Raw genomic sequence first — 12,546 nt, 5'->3', positions numbered from 1 at the left:
TTCTTTCCTCTAATTTCTCTCTTAATTTTTTTGTATAACTTGTGTCTGGAAATTCTGGGCTTTTTGCATAATAGTAACAATACATAACTTATTTTTTATCCTCAACAGTCCACTCTGTCTTCTTTATGGCTCTTCTTTGGCCTATCATTTCTTGTGATTTTTGTGGACTGATACTTTGTTCTACAACAGGGGGGCCATCCTCCCCCTGGGTCTGACCTGGCCCCATTGTAGGAATATTTCCATATTTTGAGGATTCTATACTGCCACTTTTTCCAGTCTTGGCAACAGTGCACCTACCAGGATTGGGCACTATTTTATCCTGGGCTTGTGCACCCAGCTATCTTTTTAAATTTTTGACCTACATCTGTCCATGATACGTGCTATATAAAATACAGTCTATATATCAGTGTCATCTTGGTGAGATTTTGTGAAAACCAGGGTCCGCCTTGTGAAGGTATACACCAAGACTTGAGGATGAATTCAATTTCAGCAATACTACTCTCCTTTGCTTGCTGACTTATCATTGCACCATTTGGACCCTCATTGCCACAGAGAATGCTTCAGTTATCAGAAATGATTTCTTCAATTGTACAAGAGTCAAAGGAATAGGGCCATAGGCGGCTACTAAGATAATGGCTGTAGAGCTCTTTTAAGCCTAGCCATTCATGCCCCAATTTTCCTATTTGTCACTGCTCACAAGCTGAAATGGATTTGGTATATGCCTGTGCCATTTATCCACCCCATCTCTACCACTGGTACAATCATATCAAGTTGTTAAATCCTAAAGAGTAATAAGGTCAAATTTGTCCACCCTTCTCAACAAGAACCTCCTTAAAGGCTTCATTGATGAGGTTCAGGGGTTACACCATCTCAAGTAACCTCTGTCTGAACTCAATAGCCTTGGATAAAAAAGGAAGTCTTTTCAGAAGTGAGGTGGGAGCAGCCTGTCATTTGCCCCTTGACAATGTTTTCTTAATGAAGAAAGGATGCATACTATTGAATGTCAGGGATCTTCCACTTAAATGGAAGGAAAACAAGTGTTCTTCACAATGAAAACAGCTAAAAAATCTCCAAGAATAACAGTCTCTATAAGGACACAGACTGCTTGGGTAAAAAAACATGTATTTTCCGGGTTAACTGCGGATATTTATATGCTAAGAAAATTTGGGAATGAAAGGCCTGCAACTTCTAAGAAAAAAAATCTATGTAGCATAGACCAGTTAAGGCACAGATCACCAAGATGTAAAGTAGAAAAGTTGAACAGCATAAAGAGCCTCACAATAACTCAAACAAACCAAAGGAAGAAGAGACCCTTAAGAAAAAAGATCGAGACGGGATGGAACTCGCTGCATTTTCATTCAATTCATTTATTCACTCATTCTCTAGTTAAGCACTTAGTCTAGTTCAGAGCTGTGGAGCTGGATCAGCTGGTATCAGTCCTGGCAACCAGTGGGTAGAAGAAAGAAACAAATCCTGTGTGGGGCTCACACTTGGCATGCACACCTATGGGAATTTACAGGGACAGCAATTCACATACTGCATGGCTGTGGGATATGGAAGGAAACCTCAAAGCCTAGCAAAAAAAAAAACATGCAGACACAAGATAGGTATGCAGAATCTGCACAGAAGGTTCCCCAGCTCAGAACCAGACAAGATAATCAAATGCTAACGCTAACAGCTGAGAAAACTGCAAAAAAAAGCATGGGAATATAGTTGGGAAAGACAACCACTTTGAAAACAGTGACATTTCCTAAGGAAAGCAGCTGAAATGGAGATGCTTCAAAGGGCATTTATCATAGTACTTAATGGGGTACCTGAAAACATATCCACAACATAAAATGTGGAACAGGGCTGTTGTGCGACACTCACATGAAGTAAAACAAAAAACATTAAAGGTGATAATAAATGGTACTCTGGTTTTGTATTGTAGGAGCACAACACTAGTCACAATGTTGATTTATAATAACCCAGAAGTTGAGGAAAAAGACATCAGACAAAATGTCACTGAAGGTGGTTGTGAAGAAGAAATGCTCTAAAGCATTGGTCATGGAGGGGCATCAGATATGCCCTTGCTTGGAAAAATGTCATTATTCCAGACCCATTCTGCCTTTTCAAGTAAAAGTACTACCATCAAAGCATCAGTAATCTCTGAAGCCCTCTACAAAGTTTCGGTGCATCAAATACAGGTAGAGAGGCATGGCCAACGTATTTCAAAAGGAAAAATACTTTCCTGAACACAATAACATCTGCCACCATATTCAAAGTGTTATTCCCAATTCATGCTCATTGTACAGCAAATTAGCAAACACTGAACAAGTACCAGGAAATGCAATAGCAAGTAGAAATGACATCTGTAACCATGTGGCCCTGAAAAGAATGGGCTGGCATTAGCAAACATACATCCAAGAGCTGAGGGTCCATACATTTGATTATTCTAGCTACACAAAGAAAGTGAAATGGAAACTAGGCCAAAGAAATAAAGCATTAAGAGAAAAGGGCTAAAAGTAGTGGAAGCCGTAACAGAAATGAAAGACAAGTGATAAAAACTCCCACAGAAGGGCCTCAAATAGCTGAGGTGACATGGATGTGAAACAAAAATAAAATAACATTAAAATACCAAAAACAGAAGGGCTGAATTACTTGTGAAGAAGATTTCACTTGGTTCCTCTGTCATTCATCAGTTCAACTAGCAGAAGAACAGTAGCATTATATTATCGGTTACAGGTTTTGGAATCACTGCATACGCAGCCCTGGAAAGAACACACATTAGTTTGTTTTTCTAGATGTTTTTATTCTGGAACGTTGGACAAACTAGACTACCCAGCCATTGATGATGCCACGTCTCCTCCCCTGCATGCTGCACCCAGACTGGGGGGGGGGGGGGGGGGGCTCTCTTTTCAGTAACATTAGCATTCTGGCAACTCAACTTATTTGGGGATCCTAGACAGGAACAAGGCACAGTGATTGGTTGAACATCATCAGTGAAGGCCAACATTTACATATTTTTGTGGCCTCTTCCACTCACTCTCTAGTAGTTAACATATGCATAAATATATTTATAATCTGCCAAGCTGAAGCCCAGGTGAATGTTCTCAGCCATATATATCCCCAACCAGAACTATATGCACTCCTTGTCAGGCTGCACCTCCCATGATCCTTTGTCTGGGCTTGTCTGCCAGTATCTACCTGGCAGCTGTCGAGCTGCAGACTTAGACTACTACTCTCCTCCAGGATGGATGAGCCAGTACTGGCCCCTCTTTCCAACCCTGCCTTTGCTGGCTTTTCCAGCATGTGAGTCAGCTAAATGTACCTTGTAAGTCAGACTGCAGTCATGGTTTTATTTCTGTCTGTGCTGGTCTGGCTGGCTTGCATTATTACTGGCAGGGAGAAAAATAGTGAGAAATATTAGTTGTCTGAAATCACATGAAATGTCAGAGCTGCCAGATACTGAGACTACCATGGTGCCATTAGTATGTCAGTATAAGTCAAAGTGGAAGAAATGCCTAATGCGGAGTACCAGTGCTTCTGGCATTGTATCCCAAATTTAGAAAAGGGTAAAGGAGTGCATCCAGCAGCACTCAACTAAAATTACACAAATCACCATGACAGACCCGCACTCAGAATAACCAAAAAGAACAACTGAGTTATGCATTTCCATTTCACGCATGGCAATGTTTTAAAAGTAAAATAACTCGTCAACATTAGAAATAAAAAGCAGCCCATCATTTTAAAACTGATTCCTAAAAGGGTTCAGAGTGGGATTTAGATTACAAAATGAAGTTTTTTTATTTGTTTTTGTATGTCTCTGTGCTAATTATCAATTTAAAAGGCTGTAAGTATGGTTCAACTGGATATGAACAGTTCACATATCAATAGTTGTTGGAAGTTTGCTGAGTTTAGACTCCATGCATAAATGTTTTACATAGAATATTTCAATGGGACAACCAATTTCCCTAAAGTTATACTTGGTTCATTAAGTCGACCTAGTGAATTGCTACACATCATACACATATGGAGGTTGTCTACTTATTTATTTAAACTTTTGTTTACAAGGATAGTATGACTGGGCCATTAAAAACAAACCCCTTTTCAACAGAGGCCAAGAGAGAAAAGCTTCATACATGAATATGAAAAAGTGAAGTACACAAAACAAAAAAATGCTGCAATCATTTTCCTAGCAGGATAACATAAAACAGAGTAAGCTTTACTAACAAAAAGTAGCAAAAGCAGGAGGAATCCATCTCAAATAACATTCTGCAGAAATTATTAAATAATGTTAACCATAATTTTCTGTTTTCAGATCATAACAATAAAGATTTGAAAAAGCAGAGAGTAATAACTGCATCGACTGTCTTGATCAAATCTTTATTTCCTGGATATTAATTAGCATATGATGCTACTTGGCTGAAAAAATTTTGGTGAATAAAGACACCCCCAATCCTAAATACCCTAATGGATGGAATTACTGTCAGTATATTTAGTAAGCAGAATGGTGTGGAAATGCACAGCACACATACACATTTCAAAAGACTTTTGAACTTGCTTAACTATGAGTTTGAATACAGCAGTGAATGGGGAGGGTGAACAAAAGTCAGCTGGCACAAATGACTATGACAGGATCTTGGTTCTTTAAATTTAACAAACCTCCAAATGAATAATCAAAAACAGCAGCAAAATAAGGAAGTCATTATTTACTTATTACACCATCAAATTCAGCACTGTTAATAATTCTCAAAAGTATACTTTCTTAAGTTATAGTTCCAAAGAGGTAACAGTTTCCTGAAATGCTGTGTGTATTTAGGTGTATGGATAGAGACAAATGTTTGTGCTTTCACAAGCTTTTGGCACTAGTACTTCTTCTGGGAGAGGGCCTAATGTTGCTTAGGCACCATTTCATTTCAGCAAATGTACTTACCTTTTGCTGTTTGACTTGCCTCTCAGGGGATGGGCTCCGAGAACGTGAGTGTTCCAAGTGTCTCGTCTTTTTTGGCTCTTCCTAAACATTAGAAACACGAGAATAACTTACTCCATCAAGAAACAGTTGTTTCTCTGATAATGTCTATTTCATGAAATGACAACAATTTTTTGAACAGACACAAGTACCACAGAAAAGGCAGAAGCTTGACTTGTCTTTTACCTGCACAAGTATGACGACTTCAATAACTACTTAACAGTGAAGGCTATGGCACACAAGAAAAATTATGGCCAGTTTTAGGATTTTATCCTTTTATGACTTGTTGGGGATTTATATAACTTAGTTCCCTTTTCATCAAATCTGACACCTATTGCCTGTAAGGCTAAGTTCAGAATAGTCTTCTTCAGAAAATTTATTATGATTTGGCCTAAAAAATGTTAGATATTCATAACAAGTCTTGATGTTTATTACAGTGCTTATTCAGTGAGACGACACCTACATGCCATCTGCTCCTGTCCTAAAACTCCATGTATTGTTTTCTGGTCTTTAACTAAAAGAGTCTGCATGTAATAACGCATCCAAGCAGCACAGTTATGTTAAAGAATGGTGGTATCCATGACTCTCAACCTCTGAACAGTAACAATCATAGCAGCTGAGAGATATGGTAGTTAGCTTTCCCTATTCTAGTGCAGTGACTGCATTTTACATCATCATTCTGCTCTTGTGTTAGCTCTGTTACTATGCTTTACTGGGATAATTACCACAACCCTCCTCAGATGGTCTAATCCATCACCGGTCTTGACAAATCATCCCTTAAGACTGAACTTCATGCTGCCAGACAAGTTCTAACTTCTAACATGGATAGGGACCTTTGACCTTATTGTGAAAGACACAGTATTTGGGGTCATGCTGCTGTACAGAAGCTTTAGCTTGCTCTTAAAACCATTCAGGAATGTGCTTCAGAGAAGCAATGCCTGAAAATGAATACAAAATCTGAGGGTCTTACAAAGTCATGTGAATCTAAAATGGCAAACGGTGCCTGAAACACTTACAACCATGTAGATGCAACCTTGTAGGGTAAATGTCTTTGCCTTATAGTTTTGTGAATATACTATAAGACTGTAAATTAAGATATGCTGTCAAAACAGTACAGAAACTTTAAATTGTTTAAAGTCATGTAACTTTTGAAAACTAACATATGGCTTTGGAATGTACACGTTTATTATTTATTTATTTATTTGACATTTGTTGACCAGGAAAGTCTGACTAGTACAGAGCCTATTTTCAGGGTCTATATTAGATGAACGAAAGTTCATCTTAGCGAACGCTCACATGAGCGAATATTGCAGAACTCGAAACCGCAATTGAGAGATCGTGATACAGTGAAGATGGGAATATTTGCCCTTTCCTCACTGTAGTGCGATCTCGGAGTTGGAATATATGTTTAGGGGGGGCTGTGGGGGGCGCAGCCCCCCACAATTGCAGTTTCGAGTACCTGGATATTCGCTCATGTGAGCGTTCGCTAAGATGAACTTTCGTTCATCTAATATAGTCCCTATTTTCAGCGGAGGCCCGGGGAGAAATGCTTCAGATGCATGTCTTTGGAATATCTTTGGCATGTCTTTTAGGAACACAAGGACATAGGAACATACTAGTCAAGTGATCATGGGGACCATAATATATCTAGTCATATACAAAATGTCATGCAGCTTTGGCCAGAAAAAACAGGGCCTCCAGTATAACAGGTAAAAAGTCTGAACCACCAATGTTTTGGGAATGTACAGTCATTAACTGCATTGACAATTTATGAACCATTGTTGGCATATGATTATTTATATAACTAATGTGGAACTTTACATTTGAAGCTTGTAAAGCTTCTAACAAATAATTCCTATTTCTGTGTATATGCAAAATTGTAAGCATTATGTAACATGTGGGCCATTCTCCTTTGTTCTACACCTGTGTCTGTGTGCTTAACCTCTACTAACTTAGCAGCACATAACAACTAATATAACCGCACATAAAGGACAATTGTTAAGGTCATGTGAAATAGCTATAACTATTATAAATAAGAAACTTTATGCCAGCAATGTAATTTTTGTTCATTGGTTACCTTGTTGCTTGACAGTCTATTAAACACAGTAAAGGTGATGATATTTAATTAATTTACTGTCTTGTTATAAGGGTAATTTAATTCAACATTAACATAATGTACTAGTTATATAATTAGGATTTAATAGCAATTTTAACTTTCTAATCTGTGCTTCCCATGATATTTGTGTAAAATGCCTGAAGCCTCCCCATCCCTATGGCAGTTAAGGCTGGTGTCAGTCTGCCTTACAAACATATTATGGAATCTACATTTTACAGGTTCATAGACTGGTACTAGGCTATCGGCCCTAAGGCCTATACAAGCCTAGCCATAACAATTCCCTGGATATTTCTTCCCACAAAGTTTACTTCCGTGGACCCCTGTCTAACGACTGACATGATCCCCGAGGTGAATTTCCTATCTCCCATCCAATCGTCAAGGTTCCTTTTAAAGAAGGCCAAGGAGGCGTTCTGCTTGACATGTATGGGCAGTCTATTCCAGAGTATGGGGAGTCTCTGGGTCAGAAACCTATCCCTCCAGCATGTTTTGCTCATTGTGATGACAAGGTTTAGATCCCTGGAGCATGTGGCTCTGAGGGATTGGGATTTCTTTAAGTGGAGCATGTCCAACAGCTCAGGGTTTGACATGGCCTTGTATGTTAAGCAGAGATCGCCTCTGAGTAGTCGATATGCCACAGAGTATAGCTGGAGTTTTTTTAGACGGTCAGAATTGGGCATCTGCTTTAGGCCTATCATTCTTTTAGTAAGGTATTTCTGAGGCCTTTCCAGCTGTTGCAGATGTCTTGTGAGGTACATACCAAATGGGGCATTGTACTCTATAATGGGTCTAATGAGGGATGAGTACAGTGGGAAAATGACCTCCTTTTTTCTGGATGAAAAGCACTTAGTGATGAGGTGTGCCACATAGAAGGATTTCCTGATTGTTGTGGCAATGTGGTTATCGAAGGTGAGACCACTGTCCACCTGTGCCCCTAAGTCTCTTATCACACTTTCGGTGTTTAGTGTACTGCCACCTATGTGGTAATTCATGGGTACATGTTTTTTTCCAAAGGGGATACTATGCATTTCTTGGCATTAAGCTTGAGCCCATGGCTCTGGCACCAAGCATATGTTTCTGTAAGGCCCTTTTGTAGAATATCCACATAATTTGGGGATTCAATAATGGGTCCCAGTTTGCAGTCATCTGCAAACTTTGTTAGGCAGAGTCCCTTAGTGTTGGCCCATACTTCAGAGAAGTAGATGCCAAACAATACCAGTCCCAGGATTGAACCCTGAGGTACTCCACTTGTCACTTGTCTGGAGCTGGATTTGGAGTCTGCTACTTTTACAGTCTGGGTTTTGTCAGTAAGCCAGTTGGCAACCCATCGAGTGATGTAGGGACTTATGCCCAGCTTAGTAAGTTTATCTATGATTCCAGAGTGGGGGATAGTGTCAAAGGCCTTGGCGAGGTCCAGATAGGATGTGTGGACCGCCTTACCCTCATCCACAGCTCCAGAGACTGATTCAAAGAAGTCAATCAGGTTCAGGAGACAAGATCGGCTCTTCACGAACCCAAACTGGGTGGGGTCCAGTGTTTGAAGGTTGCCAATGTCTTTGTTTATAAGTTCCATGATAATGCGTTCCATGCCCTTGCAGATCAGGCTCGTCTGACTGATGGGACGGTAGATCCTGGGATCTAAGGTGGATCCCCCCCTTGTGGAGTGGGATAACTGTAGCTGTGTGCCACTCAGTGAGCATGAAGCCTGAGGTGAGGCTATGATTAAATATGGCACTTAGGTTAGGTGCCAGCTCATTTTGTAGTTCATGTAGTACACAGCCCGGGATGTCATCTGGTCCCATGGATGCTGTATTCTTAGCTTTGGAGAGGGTGGTTTCTACCTGTGTGGCCATGATAACTGGAATTTGGCAATCTTTTGGTATTGAGATGGGTCCTTTAGGGGGTGAGAGGGGAGTTAGCACTGAATCGATCTGCCAGGATGTTGGCAATATCCTTGGGATCAGTATATTTAATGCCATTCTGTTGTAGCTCAGAGTATATCTGAGCATTGCCATTTAGATTCTTGACATAACTATAGAATGCCTTGTGGTTGTCTTTGGAATCTTTGGCAATTTTATTTTCATAACTAGCTTTGGAGGATTTTATGAGTGATCTCAGCTTCTTAGTGAGGCTGGCAAAGGAGTTTTTTTACATACTGGGATTTTCCTCTTTTCTGCAACAGTTTATTTCTTCTATTGTATAGTTTGTTTATGGCAGGGGGACACCAGATTGGCTTCCTTTTTTTGGAGGGGAGCATCTTGGTTCTATTTGGGATGGCATGATTCATGCCCAAGTGGATGTGCTCGTACAGTGCCTTAGTGTAGGATTCAGCAGTCAACTTTCAGCTCCCATCTGCATGGATGTCATGAAGTTTGTCACTTCAGACTTGAGTAGCATGAAGTTGGCTTTGGAGAAGTTTTTTATGGAGGTTTCCTTACTGGGGGTGGGGTGGGGATGGGATGTGAATGTCAAGGGTGATTTGCTTATGGTCAGACCTGACCAATGAGGGGGTGACCACTGGTATGGAGCATCTATCTCCCATGTTGGTAATGACCAGGTCTAGGATATTGGAGCCCCTGGTGGGACAATGGATTAGTTGACCCAGGATGTTGGAATTTATGAATTCCAAGAACCGTTAAGAAAAGGTGTTGGTACCCGAGTAGTTTTCCCAGTTAATGTCAGGGTAGTTGAAATCACCCAGTATTAGGATGTTTGGTTGTAGCTTAATATTTTCCAGTATGTTTAGAAAGGTGTAGTGAGAATCTTGGGGCATGGTGGAGGATCTGTAGCAAACTACAATTTGGATTGCAGTCTTACCTGGTGTTAGTTGCACCTGGAGAATTTCAAATGCATTGTGTTGGGCATCTAGATTGGAGGTGTGAATATCCTTGGTGAATATGGACACTCCTCCACCTTTAGTGTTTCGGTCTTGGTTTGATGGCCGAAAAGTGTGATAACAGTTGTAGCCTGGTATTGCAGGGGTGCTCTCTGGAGCCTTGAACCAGGTCTCAGTTACTGCACAGATATCGATGTTCTCCATTTTTAGGAGTGCCTCGAGAGAGTGCATTTTGAGGTTTAGACTTCTAGCATTGAGTAGCATTACCTTCAGATTTTGCATACTTGTATCTGTTATGGTGGTGGTTTTGTCCTTTGAACCTTGCCTAAAAAAGGCACTATAGGGCTGGCTCCCCTTTGAACGACATATTTTACTGATTAGGGTTGTGTTTACACTGGGATGCATTTAACACTTGTGCATATGCCATATTTATAAAGTTCAGTATGCATAGTCCAGTATTCCTAACAACTGCCATTAAATTACTAGTGATGGTGTGTTAACAGCTATGCCTAACAATAGATGGGATGTAACCACAGAATAAGTAATGGCAAAGTTTAACCATTATAGATGAGGAAACTGTACAAAACTTACAGGACCTAAGGTTTCTTCTATATGATCAAATATGTGTTAGCAAAATTCAGATGAGATTCTAGGACGGGTGTTTAACTAATGTCAAATACTTAGATAGTGCTCTCAATTTTTACTAATACTAAAGCAATGTAGTAAGACAATCTTCCTCAGTGAAACAAAAGGAATCCTTATTCCCAATGCCAGTGGCTATCAAAGCAGGAATTCCTTTCTTATAACTACTCAAACAAAAGGGAGGTCAGAGGTGTGGCCATGATACTTGCTAGTTAATTTTAGAAAAGATTTATAGCTTCATGTTCTTCAAAAGCAATATTTTTTCTATCAGAATTTCAACTGTTTAGTTAAAAGAGAAAATACTTCAAAAAGAGTCACTCAAGAAATTGTACTCCGGATTTTTGTGCTAAAAAAGACATTCAGTCAATTTTATCCAGAAAACAGAATATATTACTTAAAATAGACAAAACAGATACAAAACTAGAATGTTTCAAAGAACAGACCAGAAAGAGGATGGAACATTTTGAAGCTATTATAAAACAACAAGAGACACAAATCAGCAGTATGGAAGAGACTTTGAATGATCATGAAAGTGGAATATCTCAAGGTGAGTCTCAGACTGAATTTCTTTTAAAATAAAATAAATGGCACATAGAAAAGCTTGATTATTTAAAAATTAGACTGAGACAAAATAACATCAGAATTTATGGTATACCTGAAAAGTATGAGAGAGACAATATAATAGACTTCTTAACTACCTGGCTATATAAAATATTAAATTTACCTGAAACTTTATCTTTTGGAATTGAAAAAGCACATAAGTCCCTGAAAGCACCTTCTAAAAAGGAAAATTCACTACCATGCTTAATTATAGTTAAGTTTATGTCTAGCTTAGAAAAAGATTAAATATTAAAAGCAGCATGGTCCAGCCCACCTATTAAAATAGGTCAACATGTAATCAGATTTGACAATGAGTATTCTAGTAAAGTAATGAATAAAATAAAATCCTGTTTACCACTGATTAAGGAACTTAAAAAGAACAATATTAAAGCCACTTTGGTATTTCCTGCAAAGATCAAATTATTCCTTTCTGAAGAAACCAAAATATTTAACATGCTGGAGGAGGCATCCACTTTTGTTAATGGCAATACAATCCTTAATACTGAAGAAATGGAGTGGAACAATACATCTCTGAAGAGAAAGAGTGAGCTGAATTCTTGGAAAATTGCTTCCAAAACTAAAAAGCCTAAAACAAATTATTCTTATTCACTGATTGCTGGACTATTATTTTTTGAACTAATAGATTTGCCTTTTAAGTAAAAAGTTTGTACTGGACTTTAAACCTCAAAACATATGTAAATATAAATATTTGGTACTTTTCCATTAACCCCCTACCACGTCTTTGCACTGCTGGTGCTGCTGTGTTTTGCTAGTATTTACTCATTGATAAAGGACGGACAAATGTTGAATGTTTGCCCCCAGTTTTGTCAGGCTTTGTCCAGATTTCATGCACTAAGAGGTTGAGTGGTATGAAGTAAGACTCATGTGTAAGCATGCCAGAAGCACTTGATAGTCAAAATAAACAGGTTTACGAATAGAAACTGCGGAATACGGAGGAGAATGGAAAGCGAAACTTAACCCTAGAATAGAAGGCAGAAGATGAAAGACTGCAAGGCTGCTCTTCACTTGAGGCAGGTCCAAGATTAATGACTGTGACAATAATCAAGCCAGGCTTTTTATAACCACTATGTTGACAGAAAGGGTTGATAATGCACCCATTTCCCTGCCATGCACTGTAGTATAATTCCGCCAGTGTCTGTTGCGGGAAGTAATTGAGAACTGCTGGAATTATCAGCAAGAAAAGATCAGCTTCCTCAAAACTCCGTTAAGTGAATCAAAACTGAGTTAATACTGCCAAAAAAAAAAAAAAAAAAATGAAAGAAGGGCACACAGAAGAAGTACCTCTGGCAGTATGATAGCTTAGCATTTTAATGGAGTAGGAGGCCATCTGTTTAAAGAGAAAAAATAGCAAGAATAATTTACTGAAATTACCTGGTGTATGGG

At 39.1% G+C, this 12,546-nt stretch overlaps 1 protein-coding gene across 2 annotated transcripts in view; it reads right to left on the bottom strand.

The window, feature by feature from the left end:
• The window catches only part of LOC122799515 (TRIO and F-actin binding protein), a 3,126,988-nt gene that overhangs the window by 1,502,920 nt on the left and 1,611,522 nt on the right, over nt 1-12,546 (bottom strand). For both annotated transcript variants that reach the window (XM_044068636.1, XM_044068645.1), the window contains exon 23: nt 4,916-4,996. In XM_044068636.1, the coding sequence (XP_043924571.1) occupies nt 4,916-4,996 (81 nt within the window). The remainder of the gene's footprint in view (nt 1-4,915; nt 4,997-12,546) is intronic.

The sequence above is a fragment of the Protopterus annectens genome, chromosome 1.part0, assembly GCF_019279795.1.
Source record: "Protopterus annectens isolate FY-2018-M chromosome 1.part0, PAN1.0, whole genome shotgun sequence".
NCBI classification, from domain to species: domain Eukaryota; kingdom Metazoa; phylum Chordata; order Ceratodontiformes; family Protopteridae; genus Protopterus; species Protopterus annectens.
The sequence above is the reverse complement of the archived record's forward strand: the minus strand, read 5'-3'. Positions and strand labels throughout refer to the sequence as shown.